General features: G+C 32.0%; 1 protein-coding gene across 1 annotated transcript; it reads left to right on the top strand.

The window, feature by feature from the left end:
* Positions 1–920: 920 nt before the first annotated feature.
* On the top strand, positions 921–23,048 carry LOC132714581 (prelamin-A/C-like). Its single transcript, XM_060697470.1, has 11 exons — positions 921–1,447; positions 7,055–7,187; positions 7,596–7,745; positions 9,206–9,376; positions 12,603–12,728; positions 13,412–13,632; positions 14,618–14,828; positions 15,232–15,336; positions 15,817–15,930; positions 16,559–16,651; positions 18,465–23,048. Exons 1-11 carry the CDS (start codon positions 1,047–1,049, stop codon positions 18,483–18,485), a joined length of 1,746 nt encoding a protein of 581 aa, XP_060553453.1. The 5' UTR covers positions 921–1,046; the 3' UTR covers positions 18,486–23,048.
* The last annotated feature ends 290 nt before the right edge of the window (positions 23,049–23,338 follow it).

The raw sequence follows: 23,338 nt of genomic DNA, 5'->3' as shown, positions 1-23,338 counted from the left end.
TAGCACATCTTCAACGCAAATTTCACACTGGCCCAGGGCCTATGGTATTATGTGTCCCCTGGTATTACTGTATGACTCTCTGAGATGGACTATTTATAAATGGTCAAAATATTCCTGTATCCCTCTGTATGACCCTTGTGGTATTGTGTGTCCCCTGTATGACTGTATGACTCTCTGAGATGGACTAAAATAAACAAAATATTCATGTATCCCTCTGTATGACCCTTGTGGTATTGTGTCCCCTGTATGACTGTATGACCAACAAAATTCATGCATCAAATATTTTTTTTGGAAAAAAGAATACGTTGTCTATTAAAACATTGTGTAACCATAAGTAACCAATGTAACCCTTGTATCCATGTATCCCATTCTAAACAGGGATGAAAAAGAATTGTGTTTTTAGGACATATCTAGTATTTTGTGATTATTTTATTCCCAAATGCAAACTATATTTAGCTCCATGCCAAAAGTATCAACGAGTTTCGGGCTAGCACAGAGCTATATTTTGTATTAATTAATAAGTCGCTGGTGTATGTGGTACAGCCAGATATAAAGTAGGTACACAAGCCATGTTTTTATTTATTTATCGAGTAACCCAATCTACTTTATCAGTGTTTTATCTCTAAAGACTTCAACACCAAAAACCAATTACTTGGACATCCATTCTCTCGTGCAATTAACTAGACAGTTCAGATGTAGATCTCTATTCAGAAAAAAAAAACAATAAGTAGATATAGATCTAACACAGATGTCAAAATGCTTTTCTTTAAATCCTTTTTAAATATTTTTGTTAACTCAATTGACACGCTCTGTGTTTAAGTCCATTAATATCAAAACTGAAAGCGTCGGAAAAATCAAACGCCAACTAAATATATACAGTACAGGTAAAATATGCAAATGAAGATATCACGTGACACAAACCGCGGGATTTATCGCGAGAGAATCGGCCATCTTTACCGGTAGCAGTGTTTGTGATAGTTTTGTTTGTTCAGCAAATAGGAGTGATAATAGGAACTTAATTTAGGAATTGATAGTCAAATTTAAACATGGCGTCTAGACAGAGTCGGAAATCAACGACGACGACGGTCACAGAGTCAACGTCGGGAGAAACGCCAAGGGCCGGCGTCTCACCGGGTCGACGAGCACGCTCACCATCCCCCGCTCGTATCACGCGGATGCAGGAGAAAGAACAGCTTCAGAATCTTAATGACAGGTTGGCGGCGTACATTGATAGAGTGCGTTATTTAGAGACTGAAAATAGTAGATTACTTGTTCAAGTCAGATCTTCCGAGGAAACAGTCACTCGTGAAGTTACAAACATCAAATCACTTTACGAATCTGAGCTTGGAGAGGCTCGCAAGCTTCTGGATGACACAGCGAAAGAGAAAGCGAAATTACAACTAGATGCAAGCAAATACAAAACTGAAGCCGATGATTGGCAGGCAAAGTAAATAACAGTTTCTTGTTTCATTTTATTCACGCATGAAATATAGCACATTTTATTTATTTAATTAAGTTTGACAGGTATAGATCTATAATATTATAGTCTGTTTCATAGTATAAATATTAAATAAAGACTAATAAAAATGCATATTAATAGTACATGACATGTCATCTACAAATAGTATGTTCTTAACAAATTCATGTCACAGATTATTTCAAAATATTTGTATGTTTACAAGACAGATGATCATAGATAGATATTATATTTAAATTATGTGATCTACTTTGTAATGATTTATTAATATAATAACCATTTGATTCTTATTAGTTATATTACTATTAGCAGTTGTTATTTGTATAATTTAATGACATATGTCATAATGTAATAATGATTGATTATGTCTATTTTACTTTTCATGATAGAAAGTCCTGACAGTATTTAATCTGTCTTAGTATTGGTAAAAGATATACGTTACAGATATTGTATGAATTCAAGTAGACAATTTGTTTGTTTAAATTGAAATTCAGTTAGAATCTTGTATTGTGACCTATCCCAAAGCAGATATCATGTAATGATGTATTGTAGTAGGAATGTTGTTCAAGTGTGCAATATATTATGAGCAGTATGTCCTGTTAATAAATAATTAATAGGCAGGTTTATAGTAATAACAAACATCCTTATCACATACAATAGTAGAAAAGCCATGACTTACTCGCCCACATTTTTATTTTCAAGTGCACAATTCTATGCATACTATTTTTTCAACATTTTGTGAATGCCACCAACATGAGTCACTGAACAAAAAGGTGTTGAAAAAAGGTCCAGATGGAAAATTTACTGTGATAAAGTTATGGAACATATTAAGTGATTTAATTAAAAAATAGCTTTTATTGATAAGGCCTAAAAAAAAATTGTTTTGTTCAGGTCACCCGACCCTACCTAATAATTTACGCCGACCCTACCGTTTTTTATCGATGAAAATACCGTATTATTGAGGTACGGTACAGGTTTTATCGCCGCTCTTAGTTACAAAATGGCGGATCACATCGTCAATATTTGTAAAACGGCGTGTGATCTTCACCAAACGGCAGAACGCCGAGAGTTTAAGATAGTTACACCTTAAATGTCTTTTGAAAACATTGAAGGGATGTATTTGTGCCACCCGGGAGGGATGTCAGAAATTTCCATATCTACATCGGAAAAGGGTCCATGGACGGCGTTAAAGGAGGACAATTTGTATGACGTCCCGGTCCTTGAAATTCTTGAATGAATAAAAAAAAAACATCCTTGAGAGCATGTTACCCTTACAAAACTGTTTTTTTAGGCCTAGATTTTTAATTCTTATTTTCTTACAGGGCCAAAACACCAGTTTTGGGGAAGGGGCCTCAGCCTTTTTCTTGAGGAAAATATGCATGATTTTGGCATACTTTGGGATAATGGAACTCAAATTCAACACAAATTTTTAACAAGTTCTATTAAATAATGGTAAATAAAAAGTCACTCATGATACAAAGGCAGTAAATCTGTCCTTGAAAGAATTCAAATTTTGAATTCTACTTGGCAACAGATTGGTAAAATAACGTTGCAATATTGTAATTTCAATAGCAATCGATTTTTCAATTGTTCAAACTTGTTTTTATATATCCAAAAATATCAGTAGTTGTAGGATTTTTAATTTGCAAAATTTGGTAGCCTTAAGGAGAAATTAATAGGGGGTTTTAGTACTTCCTAAATTTTGAAAACTGATTGTTCGCCCACTTTTTAAATTTTGTGCAAATTCTATGCAAATTTCAACAGGGGTTTTGAATGCTTATAGTTTGGTTTAGGAAAAAGTTAGCCATATAATGGATTTATTAAAGAATAGCTTTTTTTAGGCCCTTTTTTCTTATATAAGGTATTTCCTTTAAACAAAAGCATGTTGATGCAGACTGACAGTCAGTAATTTTATAATGAAAAATAAAAAAAAACCCAGACATGTTTTAATATTAGGAATGTATTCATTTACTGGTAGTGTTCTATGTAAAGAACAAAAGGTCTGCTATGCAAGTGCAAACAATCACAATGTACTATGCATATGTTATCAAGCGTTTCACAAGATACTAAACTGCAAAAGTCTGTTTTTGCACTGACTGAGCCAAACTTCTTTTGGGGGGCTAAGCTTTACAAAAAAGTACTGTTAAATTTTTTCTTTTACAAAACAAAAATTGTTGATGTTTACTAGTATATTTGTAAACACTTATTTTGCTGGTACATTTGTTTACATGAAAATTTTGCTGATAGATAAAATAGACTCCAGGTCATTGAAAACAATCAAAACATTATTCAATTTCTTATATGGTCTGTAAAAATTATTGAATGACAGTATAAACTATAAACAATCTATAGATTTAAAATCCCTATACAATTGTAACCAAAAATAAGCATTTATTCAGTTAACTTTTTTCAATGTACAGTGTTTAAGAAGTAGAAAAAATAAGGATTATTAAGCTTACAACCAATGGGGGCTACTAGTAATGAGAATTTTACAAGCATGATGAAAACATTATTAGTAGTTTGCTATCAGGTTAGTGCTAATTAAAGCTATAATATAATTGTTCTCAACTTCTGTCTATTAGTCAGCTTGAATTCTTCCTAAAAAGCAGTTATATGATATGCTGAAGTTAGGTTCAATAAAGAGTGTAAAATTCTCTGTAACTTTATAATTTTCAGTTTATATTTTTTATTTTAGTAAGAATTCTAATAACACTTTAAACAATTTGATTTGAACTTTATTATATTAAAAAAAAAAAATTGTTACGGAAATGAGAGACCGCAAAAGCATATATAAATCTTTTTATGTCATCAACTTCTATTAACCCTCTTTTGAAGTAGGTTCAAAACATTAGTAGGTTGTAGTGTAAGTAGCGTCTTTTACAGATGAGTAAGCAAGTGAAAGATTACTCTGATTGATAGTTTAGCGTGGGAGCATGTTGTGAAGTTTAGTCAAGCGTGTTAAATATTCACATCTTGTAGGTCATAACTCATAAGTGGTGTTTATGTATGAAAACTGCTGTTTTCATCATTTAATTTTGGTAATGAAGCTGAACAAGAAACTTCCATAGCTGTGCCTAAACAATTTCAGCCAATTTTTTTTCTCACTTGTTTGATTAGCGTTAAACAAGAATGCCTCTAGATGAGTATGATGAATCTTCAAGAAATAAAATCAAAGTTAAGAAAAATAAATTTATATTATAAGAAATGTTTAAGATATGTACAGTCCTGGTCCCTCAACCTTTTTGTGTCCACCAGAAAAACATATTTGGATTTTAAGTTAATGCTGACTACTTATATAAATATACAAAGCAGTAGTGATAGGTTTTATGAGTGGTAGTAGATTTATTATAGATCTTTTAGTGTTTACAGATAATAATTTACTGCTTAATACATTACTAGAAAGTAAACAGTTTTTATGACTCATGTATGACTGAAGTTGTCAAGCATAGCTATAATCTGTTGTGGCTGAAGTGTGGACAATGCTGTTTTCATTGTTGTTAGGACTGGTCAAATTGTGTCAAAACAAGATGACCAAGTTGACATTGGATCATAAAATATTTGCACCAAAGTATGAGCAGTTGATGGTCAATATGTCCCTTGTGGTCGTTTTACACACTGGGTTTATATGGTTTTAGACTTAAATTGACACAAGATTTTCTCTTAACAATATCTTTTCACATCTAATAAGGCATATATCAAAAGAAAATATTTTTGGCATGTTGTTGGAAAAATGAGATGTTTAAAACATTTTTTTCAAGAAATTAATAAGTATGAAAATAACACTAATTTATTAAAAATTCCAAGGTATAATGCCATACTTTTATCGATTTATTCTTTTGTCCATTCTGTCAGATGTAATTAAAGTACTGGCACATTTTATGCTTGCTGCTAATTAATTAAAGTTGGGTTCTGCCAATACCTTATTGTGTTGGAGAAATGTTTGGTATGCAGCTGAATTCAGCCATGACATTTTATGTTGGGAGATTGTCATAAAACTTGCTTCAGGTTTGATGTGTAGTAGTTAATGACTGAGTCTTTACCATGGTTAAACAATTTAGAAATATAAAATTGATTTATTATTTTTCATTTTTTGAAAAGAGCGCATTCTGTCATGTGGCCAGGTTATAGTTTTGTGAATATGCAAAATACAATTTGAAACAGGCTATAGTTCTTCTGCTTCATTTACTTTATTCAATGCCTGGGGTTAAAGAAAATAATACAGAGTAAGACCTTATTATAACATTAGGGTGAATTGCAAGGCTAATAATGTTATAGTAGCTTGTATAGTAGAAAGATTTTGGCTTAAGTCCTTTGGCAACTGCTAAAATTTGTTATGTAATATGTAGTCACTGTAAGGTGTGGTATGAAAGGGATTTTTTGATAAAATCTTACCATGTGCTTTACATTAACCTTGAAAAAGTCATTGTCAGTATTTATCAGTGGGTGCAAATAAGAGTGTGTTTTTTTTTGTTTTTGCTTTTTTTGTCAGTTAAAGAATAAAATGATTTTTGAAGCATTTACTTTGTTATTTTGATAATCTCAGGAAAAAAAGTATTCCATGATCGTACTATTTTATCAATATAATCTTAAATTGTTAAAGCAAGATTTAATGTCATTTTGATTTGTTTGCAAAGGAAATTTGTTAGCATTTTAGGAAATTGAAATATTTTTCAATTGAATTTTTTCCGTAGTTGAATCCACTTTTAAGTCATAATAAATGCTTTGGTTTCTTTTCCTTTATATCAAAATATGTCTTATTACTATATTTAACTCCTCAACTTCATTTAAGTGGGATTCATTTTTGTGTTATTAAGGAATGCAAAAAATGTATTGAACACAGATATTAGGTAACATGTTAAGATATTTTTTGACAGTTATAAGTGTTTGAATTGAAATTTACATGCAAGTCAGACTAGTAAATAAGCAATTTTCACTGTAATTCGTAAATTTTGAATTTTTACTAGCCTTAAAAAATAAATCTACTTATTTCTGCTCTCAGTCTTGTCCAATTTTGTACCACTGCTTCGAAATGTTGCATTTATGGGAAATAAAAACGGCTAAATGGAGCAGCACCTTCATAAATTGCAATATTCAATGTGTAATTATGTATACATGAACATAATAAGACTTGCATCCATATGTTCTTGATCTTGCGCAATACTTCAAACTGGGATGATTGGTAAGCCATGCCTCTTTAATTTTGTCGGGGGGTTTTCACCTTATAAAACTGAGACCTATTATAAAAGCATCTTCCCAATAGAAATTTTCAATAAATTTTGCAGTTTTCAAAATATATAAAAAAAAATTGACCAGGTTTTTTTAACTTTTTACTTTCTCAATTCAGCAAGTTTAGCAATAATTCTTTCTAAAATCAAAAGGCTAAGGCCTCTTCCGAATCAAGAGAGAAAAACTCTAGATTTGTCCTAGAAATTGTTCTTTACTTTGCCATAGTAGCATGATGTTTAAGACTTAATGAAGCTTCATGATTTTCTAAACTTTCTTCCTGCTCATAACCAAAATAGTATTGTACTAGACCACTATTTGCTAGTTTAACACATTTGTTATATTTGCTTCCAGGTTTAACAGAAGGGACCGTGATGCTAAAAATGCTGATAAGAAGAATTTAGAGCTACAGACGGAGCTTGGTGATCTACAGGCTAAGCTGAATGATGCAGAAAATAACCGTAAATATGCAGAAGGAGAGGCTGCAGTAAGTTCATATTAATTATCATAATACTATGCAAAGTGTTGGGGTTTTATATAACTTGAAAATAGATTTATTTCAGTGTAATATTACTGACTTTTCCTTTCATAGAATGATACATATAATCCAGGGTTTTCATTTATATCTGAGGCAATAGATGTGCCAACGAAAACAACTGATGTAGCTAAGGATATTTGAATCTATAGTAAAATACAACCGATTTTCACAGCATTTTAACCGATGATATGATTTGCTAATCTGTTAATAACAAAAACCCTGATAATCAAAACTGAAATAGTTCATCAATTCATGTATTATTTTGCACTTGGTTAACAACCTTTAGATGTTATTTTAAAAGTTGTTTTTCTTGCTAAAAGGCATTAGTGAAACCTTGTTTGGTTTTCTTTTGTTCAGCGTCTTAGAGGTGAAGTTGCCAGTCTTGAGAGGCAGCTTAAAGAATTGAAGAAGCAGTTGGAGGAAGAAACATTAAAGCGTGTAGATCTAGAAAACAGAATACAGAGTCTGAAAGAGGAGCTAGCCTTTAAGAGTCAAGTGTATGAACAGGTAATTAACTTATTAGTCCCCTACCGGTTTAACCGGAGGGGACTTTAGGTTTACCCTCCGTCCGTCTGTCCGTCTGTCTGTCTGTCCGTCTGTCTGTCCGTCTGTCTGTCAGTCTGTCAGTCCGTCAGTCCGTCCGTCCACAAAACTGGATCCCGCGATAACGCAAAAAGTACTGAAAATATTTTTATGAAACTTGATATATGGATAGATGGCAGTATGGAGATTATGCACGTCTTTTTTTTTTCTTCCTATGTTGAAAATTCTGGTTGCTATGGCAACAAATAGTCTGAAAATATGGCAAATTTAACACATAAACTGGATCCAGTGATAACTCAAAAAGTACTGAAAATATTTTTATGAAACTTGAAATATGGGTAGATGGCAGTCTGGAGATTATGCACATCTTTTTTCTTTTCTTCCTATGTTGAAAATTCTGGTTGCTATGGCAACAAATAGCCTGAATTTCAAGATTTCTGATTTAAATTTTTCAGCTTTTTCACTATATGTTCTTTATTTCTTAAGGTGTTTACTTCAAACTTTAAATATAAGTTCCTGGTCATCAACCACATCATATGTGACAAGGTTTATAACTCTAGCACAAAAAATATCAATATTACCTCCTTGAACTTAGATTTTTTAGGGGAAAAAATGTTGTCTTTTTTTTAAATAACTTCTTTATTTCCTAATGTATCTACTTCAAACTTCATATATATGTTTCTTATTATCACTCGACATTTTTGAGAAGGTTAAATACTCTAGCAAGACTATTTCCAGAATTATGTCCCCCTTGAACTTAGATTTTTTTCGAGAAACTGGTATTTTCACTCCAACTTCTTCATTCCTTATAGGATTTACTTTAAAATCCCACATCGTAATAATATGACAAGGTTGTATAAACATAATTTCCTTACTAAGCATGGAAACTTAACACATTACTGTGATATAGACAAACTTATTTTATTATGTTTTGTGGTCGATATTTTCAAATACAGACTTCATCCTCAAATTCATTATAAATGGCAATACACAGGAGTGTATGACAATTAAAGAACTTTTTGAGGGACCGGTAGGGGACTACTGTATTGCCCGCAATACTATCAAATGCTTGTTTATTAAGACAAACTGTTGAACTTTGTTTAGTCTAAGTTGAAGGGACTTGCTTTAAAACTTTAAAACACTAACACTGTGATATGAACTTGTGTACTGAGCAGATTGTCAAGTTGTCGATTCACAAATTCATTATAAAATAAGGCATTATAAAAGGACAGGCAAGATCTTTACCAGTTTACAGTAAATATATCATTTGAGATTATAATAAGATATCAATCTGTTAAAATGTATATAGAATATTTAGGGCAAGCATTAAACAATAACAATTAACTATAACATTTGATAAAGACAAGTTTTTGCATGTAAATAAATGGTCGAACATTAAGATCAGATAATTTATTATGTTAAAGGAATTGAATGAAACACGTACAAGAACAACTACGCAATATGATGAGATTGATCAAGGAATACGAGAAGATTATGACAGTAAACTCGCTGATGCACTGCAACAAGCCAGACTAGAACATGATGAAGCTATACGTCAAACACATGAGGAACTGGAGGAACTTTATGCTACAAAGGTTAGTCAGCAATTTTGCAATTGAAAAAACAAAAGAAAGAAACACAGAACTTACTCAAATTAGTGGTAGCTTTCGGACATTTAATGGTCAAAATTTGTTCCCATTCCTGTATTCTAAATATATTTATTTGTCCTACCTTTGGCAAATGGCAAATTTACTCTTGAAAAAAAAAAAATTATTAACCCTTTACCACATATATACGCGAAACAACGCACTTTCGACCCCCCCCCTTTTTTTTAGGCCTCAAATAGTGAAAAAATGTCCTATTTGGGCCCCAAACATAAGGTTTCTTTTGAGAAATGTTGCTAAAAAAATTGAGCACTTTTTCGGCGCCGCCCCCCATCCAAAAGATACATCAGGGGGTTGCCAGAAGGGGGATGTACCCCCTTCTGTTAGGGGGGTTTGAAGGGGGGCGGAGTCCCCCTCATCGCCAAGAAAATTTTGCACTTGTGAGAGGCTAAAAATGGCCCCAGGCCGATCATAATGTAACGTTTAACCAACGCTGAAAAACATTTGACTCTATCTCAATCCCTTGAGCAGTTGCAGCACTTTGAAATAAATTTTGATGGAAAAAATCGAGGCAAAATAGTGATTTTTGGCAATTTTGAGATGTCCCCTCGTTGCCATGGTAACAGGAAATTTAAGACTGAGCATGTCGTTACAAAGGCAACGGTCCAGTCAACATTTGTGCCAAGTTTGATTAGTATTGAAGCATTTTTCATAGTTTCATAGCAGTTTGAACTTGTAACAGGAGGCTTTTCAGTGAAAACGGCCATTTTTCACAATATGCTCATGGGGGAAAGGGTTAACTAAAAAAATTATAAATGTTACAAAACAACAATTTTTCACCAAAATTAGGTGAAAGACCACATGTTAACATGGAAAAACTAGTTTTTAGGTGATTCCAAAGTTTTTCATCATTTTTTGTTAACCCTTTACCACATATATAACGCGAAACAACGCACTTTCGACCCCCCCCCCTTTTTTTAGGCCTCAAATAGTGAAAAAATGTCCTATTTGGGCCCCAAACATAAGGTTTCTTTTGAGAAATGTTGCTAAAAAAATTGAGCACTTTTTCGGCGCCGCCCCCCATCCAAAAGATACATCAGGGGGTTGCCAGAAGGGGGATGTGCCCCCTTCTGTTAGGGGGGTTTGAAGGGGGCGGAGTCCCCCTCATCGCCAAGAAAATTTTGCACTTGTGAGAGGCTAAAAATGGCCCCAGGCCGATCATAATGTAACGTTTAACCAACGCTGAAAAACATTTGACTCTATCTCAATCCCTTGAGCAGTTGCAGCACTTTGAAATAAATTTTGATGGAAAAAATCGAGGCAAAATAGTGATTTTTGGCAATTTTGAGATGTCCCCTCGTTGCCATGGTAACAGGAAATTTAAGACTGAGCATGTCGTTACAAAGGCAACGGTCCAGTCAACATTTGTGCCAAGTTTGATTAGTATTGAAGCATTTTTCATAGTTTCATAGCAGTTTGAACTTGTAACAGGAGGCTTTTCAGTGAAAACGGCCATTTTTCACAATATGCTCATGGGGGAAAGGGTTAAATAAATGAATAATCATAAAGCAAAATTTAACCTTGGAAAAAAATGATGACAATCTAACAAAAACTTTTAATATTTTTTGTAGTTCTTGTATCTGGACATTTTTTAACACATTTTCATGAGAGGAGAATGTTATTATCAATAATACTGCTTTTACTTATTACCCTTTAATAGTTATTGGTACAAAATATTACCCTCATAATTGACCAGCCATAAGTGCTGAAAAATTTCCGCTAATATTTGACTTGCCAATATTTTCATTATGTATTTATTATAAATAGTGAAATATTATTTTTAAAAATGTTTACTTTTATGTTTAATATTGAAAGTGTATTGATTTAAATGTAATTTTTAGAATTGAATGATAAAAATATCATTCATCATTTGTATGAAATAACTATTTTTGTTTGTTGACTTAACGTTAAATACAAACATTCAAGTAAGATACAGATCAACTATTCAGCTTAAGATATGCTTAACTTTTATTTGAAGGTTCAGGTTACATAATATGATTCGAAGAATTTGATGTTGATGGCAAAAATAGAAATGTTTTCCATAGAGATATATTTTCTTTGAAATAGCAAAAAATAATAATTAATGTTCACATTAATTACAGTTTTGTAGCAAAAATAAAAATATTTGATCTTTGTTTGTGTTCCTAAACCTGTAAATGAGCCGCGTCACGACAAAACCAACATAATGGGTTTGCGACCAGCATGGATCCAGACCAGTCTGCGCAGTCTGATCAGGATCCATGCTGTTCGCTTACAAACCCTATAGCAAGTAGAGAAACTGATAGGGAACAGCATAGATCCTGATCAGACTGCGCGGATGCGCAGGCTGGTCTGGATCCATGCTGGTCGCAAACCCACTATGTTGGTTTTGTCGTTACGCGGCTCAAATAATGATGTGTACACAAGGTATATTATTAAGACAATTGCAAATAGATAAATAGATTTGTATACTTTTATAACAGTATCTGGTCATTTAAGAGCAATATTTATGTACACTTAATTGCTGTTATATTGGTTTTAAATCCTTACAAAGTTGTTTATGGCTATTTTATTTGTTTGAATGGCTGGGTAATTTTTTACAGTTACGATGTATTCTAAATTTTGTAACCAGATTTGGTTACAGATCAAGCATCGTTCTCAAATGATCAGTAACTTGATGTACTGAAAGATAAGAATACAAAAAAATCATGGAGTTGAAAGATTTCCAAAGACTGAGGAAAATTTTTGTTATACAGGTGTTGAGGGTTGAATGAAAGACAATCATTTTGAATTGAGAAAAAATAAATCTGAGAATTAAAAAAAAAAACGTCTATTTTTGTAAATATTAGATTTCATAAAAATTACAGTATTATGGAATCTTAATTAATTGCTAGTTGTAAACCATCTATCTATTCATTCATTTAAGGTGGAAGGTTTTTGGTTTTTTTTGTTGTTTTTTTTAAGCTCTCAAGAAGCCTTTGTCTCTCTGGGGCATATTTTATATTTGCTTAGAACCTGGACTTTGGTAAAGCTACCAATCTTTCGTTTTGTAACCTGAATTGAATTTTCTATATAATAGGAATGATTGAGGCAGTGGAAATTGACTGGCATAGTCATGGTTTTGTTATAATCTAGTATTGTTTCTTGTAAATGTTATTCAAGTTGTTGTATATTACAGGTGAATGATCTTCAAGGTGCATTGGATAGAAGTATGTCTGTTGGTAGCTCGTCCAGAGAGGACTACTTGCTGACCAAACGTCGAGTAGATGAACTCTCATCAGAAATTACTAAACTCAAGGCTCAGGTATGAACACTTTAATTAGGTGAAATTCAGTAGTTCCAATTAGCTCATGTTCAGTATCTACAGCATTAGGTCACTAGATTATAGACCACACCTTGGGTCTAAGATAACAGTTTTCACCAACAGCTCAATGTGTTCATTAGAGCATTAGGTGTAAGACCTGTGGATCCCAATGTTGGTTTTTCGACACAGCACCATAGATAAAAGTCTTTCAGGATTATTCCAGAATCCAGGATTTGCAGACTCCCAAAAAACATCTTTATTAGCATAAAATTTTTAACAAGATTCTCTATATTGTAATATAGAATTTTTAAGATTTTGCAAAATGTATACACAATATATCAAGTAACTTGCACTCCTGCATTACATTAAGAATTTTGACAATTTATTTTAACTAAGGGTAAAATTGCAATTATTAGTAAATAGTTCGAGTTTTATTATGTGACTTTCAGATATGGAAACAATATTTAATATTTGACTGATTTACTTCAAGCATTATCACTTTGAACAGCATCTTTTTAGTTTTCAAATAACATAATTTCTTTGAATTTAGCTAAATTTGATAAAATGGATTTAGTTTAACATAAAAAACAGACCAAAATTAAAAACCTTTTTAAAGAAAACATACATAATCATAACCATACAACAATTTTTAGTAAATATAATATTAAAAATATCTGTTACAGAATGCAGGGTACTTGTCTAGAATTGAGGATTTGGAGAATCAGCTAAGATCCGAGTGTGATATGTTTGAGCAGCGCTTGCTTCAGAAAGACACAGAGATCATGGATCTCCGTCAAGCCCTTCATGATCAGACCAAGGAATATGCTGATCTCCTTGACGTCAAGCTTAAATTAGACATTGAAATCAAGGCTTACAGACAGTTGTTGGAAGGGGAGGAGGAGAGGTAAAGAATTTAACAAGTTGTGTTTTACCTCTTTAAAGAAAAAAAAATGTAGTACATAGTTTATTCATATTTCATTTCTTTGTAATATTATCAATATTTCATTGGTTATAGATGTACTATGGAGATTATGCAACTCCATCTGACCATTTGAAAAAATTGTTTTTACTTTACTTAATTTGAAACTTTTGTGCTGCTAAATTTGAAAAAAAAAGGTTATTAGCAAACTACACAATTGAGGAAGTATTGAGTACTAATGATAGATGATCCTTATAATATTATAAGGTCAGATTTTTCAATGAGGAAAATATTGTTTAAGGAAGTTTGATTTTGACCTTAGCCTAGATAGCTGACAATTTTGCATTTTCAGCCTAAATCTTGCATTTCATTTAAATGTGATGTTAAATGCCACATTATAAAAATGATATGTGGGTTTTATTTTGTCCATGGGTGTGTGTGTGTGTGTTCGAAAAAGTAGAAACATGTGTCCAGTCTGTAATTTGTACATGCAAGATGGGTTTTGAAAAACATAAGTACATATGATCACATAAATAAACAATATGTTATGTGCAAGTCAAATGTCTCTGGCTCAAAGGTCAATGTCACAGTATATTTCTCATATTTTCTGTGGTATAGTAAGGTTCATTTCTCAGACTGTATCAAAGCTATTCACTTTCGAACTATGACACCATAGGAAAATGGCAGATTGTTCTTAAATAAAAGTCATGGGATATTGAAAAATGTTAATTTGGAAGAAAGTAAAGTATATTTATTGCCAAATTATCATTTTACTCTGTCAGTCTTTGACAAAATTTCAAAATTTGTATTAATGTTAAGAAGGATTTCTTTTAAGGTTGTCAGTAGGTTTGTAATTTATTTCCCAAATTTTAATGCTAAGTACTTCAATATTCCCAAATTTATATGGTGCTTTCCTTTTCCCAAATTGTGAAGAAAAAAAATACTATAAACTTTTGTTTGTTTTTTCTAGACTAAACATATCTGCAACATCATCAGACAGCAGTACCCCCAAAAAAGGTCGAGGCTTGAAAAGAAAACGTGTGACTTTAGATGTTAGTGAGTCGACCAGCGCCAAATCTGGTTACGAGTATGAATCCGAGGCCGCAGCTAAAGGTGCCATTGAGATCCATGACACTGACCATGAGGGGAAATTTATAAAGTTGTTTAATACAGGAGAAGAGGTAACAGGAATTGGCTTGTATTAAATTGATTGTATTAAAGAAGGGGGTAATATACTGTATTAAGGTAAACTGCATTGCACTTACAGATCTACGATGAAAATGAAAGCAAATATTTGAAAATATCCTTTAGAATGCCAGTTTTCTTTCCAACATTGAAATTGATAATTTAATATGCATAGCTAAAATAATTTAGGGAACAGATGTTTCCATTTATTATATATTGTAAGTAATACATTAAATATTTAACTTGTAGTTTGTTACAGGCCATTATAGATCTGTAGCTACACACCTGTCTATTTCTGATATATCCTATACAGAAGTTGAACAAATGCATTTTACTGTTCTTTTGACAGTTATTTTGTGTGCATTTTATTTCTACAATGACTGTACTGTATGATTTCAGGATATAGTACTTGGAGGATGGATACTCAAACATGAAGCTGGAGACAAAGAAACCGTCTACAAGTTTCACAGGAATCTCAAACTACCTGCAGGACACTTTGTTACTGTAAGTGAACTTCATATCAAAAATTGTATCTAAATTTGTAATCTTAATGTTCTAATGCCATGATTTGAATGGAAATGGCTTAAAACTATTTATCTGTAATAAAAGGTATCTTATTTAAAAGTATGATTTTAAGTGGCATTTGAAAAATACAAACAAAACAAAAAAACATTTGCTTATGTTGTAACATGCTGATGGAATCCATTCAGCAATTATGACAAATTACACTGAGTCTAAGATTTTGATGTCGCTTTAAGAACATGATAAGGTTGTTGAAATCAAACCACTTACCCCTCGTCGCTGTAAGGTTTCAACCCTGCCAAGTACTTTTAACATTTGTGTGTCGGGAATATATCTAGCAAGCTTTAAAAACATCACTAGTCTAATAAAGATTTACAAAAATAAGGTCTGATAGATTGATACCCATTTGAATTTAAATAACAACTTAATTTATAAAATTTCATACTGATAATTACAATTCAGGTTTGGAGTTCTAATGCTGGACAGACTCACAGTCCCCCATCTGACCTCGTAATGAAAGGCCAGCAATGGTTCACAGACGAGGAAATGAAAACCACACTACTTCATGAAGATCAGGTGAGTTGTGGAAATATTTTATTGATATAAATACAAAACTATTTATTTTGCATAAAATTTATATAAGATTTTAAAGGGTTTTTACTATGTTGAGGTTGTAATTAGTTTTAAGACTGTTTGAGAAAAAATAGTTTGATTTTACAATTTACAAAAAAAAATCGGGAACCAACCATGGAATTTATTGATGTTGGAATAGATTTACATAATAAAACATGTGAAGTTATTTATAGCTGGTAAACTATCTGAACGAATTCACCATATAAATATTTAAATGTAAATAAATATTACATCCATGTGTTTAATACTTAGTCGAAAGCCAAGAAATGATGCCAAAAAGGTGACATTATTTTTCTATAGGTTTTTGATGATTTCAGAGCAAAGAAATATAGGTTGGTATGTGGGGATAAAAAGTTGTCATGATAGAGTCTGTAATTGTACTTGCAAAAAATTCTTGGTAACTTAACTATATGATATACAAGTTCAGTTTACACTGTAAGGAAAGTTGTAAGTTTAATTGCCTAGAATTAACTTGTGGATGTCCTTGGTCCAGCATAAATAAAGGGGAGATTTGATAGATAGGTTTAATTGCTTTTTGCTGCAAGTTCATAAAATTATTTGTCATTTTAAGGAAATGGCATCAAGGGTGTTAAAGAAGACACAGCGTCGTGTAACAAGAACATACAGAACCCTCCGTGACGGAGATGATGATGTTGAGGGGAGAGTAAGTTTTTTTACTGGTTTTCAAATAATTCTCATTTTATTGCATCTTTTATTGGAAAATTTCTTATACAAACCTTCACTTTTTATACAAAATGTTAATTTCCAATCAATGCATTCCTTGTCGTAATAGAAGAGTGTTAATTATGTCTCCCCCACCTCGGGGGGAGACATATTGTTTTTGCCCTGTCCGTCCGTCAGTCCGTCCGTCCGTCCGTCAGTCCGTCAGTCCATTCTTCGTTTCCGGACGATAACTAGAGTTCCTTTTGACCTACAGCCCTCAAACTTCATAGGATGATTGGTCTTATAGAGCTGATGATCCCTATTGTTTTTGGGGTCAGTAGGTCAAAGGTCAAGGTCACACTGACCGTTGGTCAATTTCTCGTTTCCGGATGATAACTAGAGTTCCTTTAGACCTACAGACCTCAAACTTCATAGGATGATTGGTCTTATTGAGCAGATGATCCCTATTGTTTTTGGGGTCAGTAGTTCAAAGGTCAAGGTCACAGTGACCGTTGGTCAATTTCTCGTTTCCGGATGATAACTAGAGTTCCTTTTGACCTACAGGCCCTCAAACTTCATAGGATGATTGGTCTTATAGAGCAGATGATCCCTATTGTTTTTGGGTCAGTAGTTCAAAGGTCAAGGTCACAGTGACCGTTGGTCAATTTCTCGTTTCCGGATGATAACTAGAGTTCCTTTTGACCTACAGCCCTCAAACTTCATAGGATGATTGGTCTTATAAAGCTGATGATCCCTATTGTTTTTGGGGTCAGTAGGTCAAAGGTCAAGGTCACACTGACCGTTGGTCAATTTCTCGTTTCCGGATGATAACTAGAGTTCCTTTAGACCTACAGACCTCAAACTTCATAGGATGATTGGTCTTATTGAGCAGATGATCCCTATTGTTTTTGGGTCAGTAGTTCAAAGGTCAAGGTCACAGTGACCGTTGGTCAATTTCTCGTTTCCGGATGATAACTAGAGTTCCTTTTGACCTACAGCCCTCAAACTTCATAGGATGATTGGTCTTATAGTTTAGGAAGCATCTTCTCATACAACCTTAACAATAGAAACCATCCATAGACAGCCTTCATTGAAGTGACTACCGGGTATTTACATTATCTTATCTCCATTTCCATTCCTGTTTCCATTCACAGTTATTCTCAGCAGTGGGGGAGACATGCGCTTTTTTACAAAAGCATCCTCTAGTTTTTCATGCATTAGACAGATCCAGTAAAAGGACATATGGCAGAAAATATCTTTTTCCCATAGTGGAGTTCAATTTGATAATAATAATTCTTAATTTGGCTGTTTTTGCAACTCATTTATTCTCTATTTACCTGATTTCATGAAAATCATAAAATTTGAAATTCTTTCGTAATTCAGTGGTGCACTTTAATTTGAAAACTATGGCAGAAGGCTATCAAGCTAGCTTATGGCACATTGGTGGCTTGTCTCAGGTGTCGTTTGTGTCTGAAAGTCTGAAATAATGTTCAGAGGAGCATCTGAGGTCTTCCTTCACCAGTTAAACTGGAAAGTTGCCATACTACCAATACTGTATTGGTGCCATGTTAAATTCAACCAATGAGGAAGCTATCCAGCTAGCTTACGGAACGTCGGTGGTTCTACTCAGGTGCCCGTTCGTGCCTGAAATAATGCACGGAAGAGCACCTGAGGTCTTCCTCCATCAGTTAAGCTGGAACGTCGCGATATAACCTATACTGTGTCGATGTGACGTAACCCACCCCACCACCCAAAAAAAAAATCCAACCAAAAAAAATATGATAATAATGAAAATGTCATTTTCTTCTTTACAGGAAAAGTGTTCTATTATGTAAAGATGAGGATCAACTAGGCAGCTATCAAATATATATATCATGTGTGATCATCTCAACATACTGGAAACATCAGGGACAGACACACTGTTTCATCATTACATACATGTTCATGTTAACAGTCTTGATACATTTACCAATTAAGACTTCAAAATAGGAAAAAATACTCATTTTGTCATGACTATCCTCATACTTCTTCATGAATTATGAATGATTTTGCAAAAATTTACTTTACAGCTAGTGAAAGATATGAAAATAAAAGCTGTGTAATGAAAAATAATGCTGTGCTTCCAAATTTATGACTAAGCAAATCTGTTGTATTTTTGTATTTTGAAGTTTTAAAAGTAATGATTTTTCGGTTGTTGAATAGGGGGTTTGTAAGTTACAGAATTTGTATAGTTTAATGATATTACTGATATCTTTTGTAATTCATGCTAAATTTTTAGTGTTTATAGGCCACTAATGTTTTAAGTAGAATCAAAAAGAGTAGAGGTTTTTATTGCTGTGTCAAATTGTTACTTGTAAAAAAGTTCATTTCAAATTCTATACTGAATCCATGACGCAAACTAGTGTCTGTCGTTTATGATTATGCATGTTCAGAGCCATTGTTTATCTTTATAACTCCTCAATACATTTAAAATGCAACTATGTAAATTAATTTTTTAATGTCCATTTAATGGTATTTTGTCATGGTTACGAGAGTGCTTGTCAAACAATAAAATTGGTCTCATTTTTATCGTTTTTTTGTCAGGAATGAAGATTTTATAATGATAGGGTAGGTAATAGAGATGAGCGAGAAATTATGAGAGAATATTACAGCAATACTATTTGTATAATCATATTACTCCCACCGACTTAACCCTTTCTAATACTCCTAGGTTTTATTAATACAGGGGCATAAAGTGTATATCTTTTTGTCTACAAGATATATAAAGTTAAATTTTTTGTATCCGAAGGTTGTGAAAGAAATGGACCAATAAATAAAAGGGTTATGTTTGTTGTGTAATTGTTTGATATAAAGATGGTAGAGTTGAAAAGTTAAAATAATGGCTAAATTTTCATCATATATATGTAACTTGAGTAGTTGATTTGTTGTTACATTAACCAAAAAAGGGACTCATTGTCATTTTTAAGCCCCAGGAATCTCATTTTGATGTTTTATTTTAAATTGCATCATACATATATGTTGTACATAGGCTATATGTAGTTAGATAAACTAACACTATGTTTTAGATTTAAAAAAAAACACTAAATCATGGAATAGAAGGGAAAAAATCATGGAAGAAAGGAAAAGATTTTTTAAACAGTTGACCCTCATATAAGAATGTCAGAAAAACAAAAGCAAAAGAAAAACCAATGGAATCATTATAAATTGTGAATAACAAGAGGTTGTAGATCTTGTTTATATCTAAGTTTTTACCTCAGTTCCAACCACCAGTGATCAAAGTTTTTCTTTCTTATGATTTATTTACTAATATTTTATGAGTGACTTAAGTTGTGAAATTTTATTGTTGAAAGAAAGTTTATCAGTTTGATAGATATTGTTTGTAATTTTATATAAAAAAATCATTTTAGGCCAAAAAAAGTAATTTAGTTATATGTGTTAGAATTGTGTAGATTTCATCTAGGATAAATGTGGATAATGTGATGACATTAGAGACAAATTGTTGATGGTAGAAAAATATATTAAGTTATAAGATGCTTGTTATATCCTTCATTTTATATTCAGTGTTGTATTATTATGTACATTATCTTGCTTTTATACATGTAGATTTATTTTGATGCATTTTTTTTTTCTAAAATATGTAATTCTGTCACCTTAGAGCAGTAACGTGTTAAGTCTTCCTATATTTAATAGAAGTTAACCTGCTACTGCACTAAGCTGATAGTAACTAGATTCATTTTGTGTGCTTGGAAGAGAATTTTCCCTCACATTTCGTCTTTTTTTATTCTTTACATTTTTTTTTATTTTCAAAGAAGTAACTGTAAGCTGTGAGTTATATTATTTCTGAATTCAAGTTAAAAGCCTGAAACGTCTTAAATTTAATTTAATTTATTTATATATATCTCAAGATGCGTGGATATATGTTAAACAGGGTATATTGCCGTAAAGGTCTTTGGCAAGAATTTGTAAAAGAAAAAAAAAAACACAAAAAACTTTCTATAATGGTGCTTAATGAACCTATTTGTGCAGATATATTTAGAGCATCTGCGATCAAGTGATCAAAATTGTCTCTCAAATCAAGTTGGAATCCTACAATAGTTTTTGAATTGTTTGGTGCGAGGAAGCTATCCAACTAGCTTACGAAAAATAAGTGGATTTACTCAGGTGCCCACTTGTCAGTTAAATAAAGCATTTGAGAGGCACTTTAGGTTACTCGCCACCACTTAAATGGGAATTTGAGAGGCACTTTAGGTTACTCTCGCCACCACTTAAAATGGGAAAGTCCACATTTTACCTTTACAGTTTCAGGTTGATAACAAAGAGAACATATGTGAATAAATAATAGTTGTGATACTTATATATGGATTCCCTCCGTATCTTCTTATTTAGTTAACTGTATTTTACTTTAGAATGAACACCTCTTTTTGAATTCCTTTGAATTTATTGTTAATGTTTTTATATAAACCACAAAATAATTTTTTTTTTCAAGTTAATATATTGAATTATTTTAGGAAAATTGTGGGGAAAAAACACATCATGATAGACCTAATATCAGACAAAAAAATTTCAGTTTCATTGTTTTTTTTAAACACCTTTTTGTGCCTTACAAACATACGTTTTATTGTTAAGACAAATAGTTGTTCAAAGTTTAAACCAGTTCTTGTATGCTTGTACGCTGATCATTTTCACAAAAATTTGAATAAATCGAGGGTTTGGTGCAAAACAGCTCTAACTCTCATTACATAATGGAGTTACATCCATTTTGCACTGATCCATTAATATACATGTGTACTAGTGAAAGTATAGATAAGAAATTACAGGAGTTGTTGATATAACGATAGGTTGTTGTCTTTTTTATCATATAGTTGTAAAATGTGTCCTGTGTATAAATAAATGCTTTTTATTTTAATTTACACATTTAAAATTTCTAGTTTAATCTTCATTTATTCGTGTAAAATTTGTGCAATTTTTTGTTCAGTTTGTGTAAGAAAAATATTTTAGGAAAGTAAATCTTTATATTTAAACATTTCTAGTGTCAATAAAATCATTTAGTACCTTGTTTAAAAAACATCAAAACTTGACTCCTGTGTCTGGTGAAGCTTTTTTATAGTCATTTACCATTTTGATAATTTTTTTTATTATTATTTTCAGGTTTGCATAAACTATTACATTATTGTGAAATCTTTGTAGTCGTTGCTTCCATTAAACTTTAAAGCCTTAGATACACCACTTATTTTAGCATTTCTAATTTCTTGTAGGTGTTGTTGTTTTTTTTTTATTCATCAACAATCAGGACCAATATGTAATAAGTTAATTTAAAAAATGAATTTCTAAAATATTGTTATAACGTATGTTGAATACTAAGGCCCTCTGTGACCAAAACCCACAGATGTGTCTGTTAAACATTTTGCGGAAAGGACTTTTTTGTAAAAATAAATTCTTTGCGTTAATGGTAATAAGTTATTTTAGAAAAATTTTCAGTGTTTTTATCGGCAGTTTAAAACAAGGTATTTTTGTGCAGCCTTTCTTTTCTGATATTTGCTTACAAACATAACCATATTTATACCTGGTTGCTGAAATAGTCATTTTATGTGCAACAGTCTTTATATGACGATGTTAACATGTGTGAAAAATGAAAATAAAAAACCCCAAATGATTGTGATGTTTTTATAGCTCTATGTATAAATTGTTATTCCTTTTTTTTTTTTACATAATTTTTTTTTTATTATTTTGTCTTGATTTTTTGTAATAATTTCCTTTAATCATGACTTCATTGAAAAAAATGATGAAAAGATTTATCTTTGTTTTTTTAACTTCCTTAAATTCTTTGATATGATATGCATGTTGATAACTTGAAATTAATCTTTAAAAATTCTGCCGTGGATTTATTTAGCTAACACTTCTTTGCTATAGTTTCTTCTCTGTGTGAACAGTTTATTAATCTGTCGTCACCTTAGTGCAATAATGGGTTAACTCCTATTGATTATATAAGAGGTTAACCTATTACTGCACTAAGGTTACAACATAGTCATTTCATCACAAGGTGGTTGCTTGGATTATTTCGTATATTCCTTGCTATTCCTTCATTTAAATATATTTCAAGGCAAATTTTATAAACCACTTCTTACAGGTGTATTATTTTATGATACATATTTGGAACCTTAAGAAATATTGACATTTTGATATTAAGGTTTTGATTTATATTTTTAACATTTTTTTCCAGAAAAAAAATAGGACATTAAGAGTTCAGTAATAAGAACAGTTAGTCATGACTTCCTATTAGTTTATGTTAACCTTTCTTGTTTACCATTTTATTTTTCCATCTGTAGGATTTGCACTTTGGTGGTAGACTTCATGTCATATTCAAGCTTTTTATATGTAATAAAATATCTGTACTAAAAGTTGTTACTTTATTCTTTTAGGCATCAAAATTTCTGATGTAATATGTTTCTGGATGTTGGTCAGCTGTTCCTTATTATTTGATTCGCAAAAATACAGAATTTTTAAATGTTTTGAGGAAACCATATGTTTGAGTAACCATAGTTATTGATACCTACTTAAAAAGTGGGAGCAAACTGGAGTCGGTACATATGTCATCTCAACCTTGTCTGACCAATAACTAGAGAACACTTTGGCCTACTTTTTAAAGCTATGTTGTGGTGGTTGGTCATGACCAGTAGATGACCCCTAT

The sequence above is a fragment of the Ruditapes philippinarum genome, unplaced genomic scaffold (assembly GCF_026571515.1).
Source record: "Ruditapes philippinarum isolate M1 unplaced genomic scaffold, ASM2657151v2 ctg4148_1_1_1_1, whole genome shotgun sequence".
Lineage (NCBI taxonomy): Eukaryota > Metazoa > Mollusca > Bivalvia > Venerida > Veneridae > Ruditapes > Ruditapes philippinarum.
The sequence above is the reverse complement of the archived record's forward strand: the minus strand, read 5'-3'. Positions and strand labels throughout refer to the sequence as shown.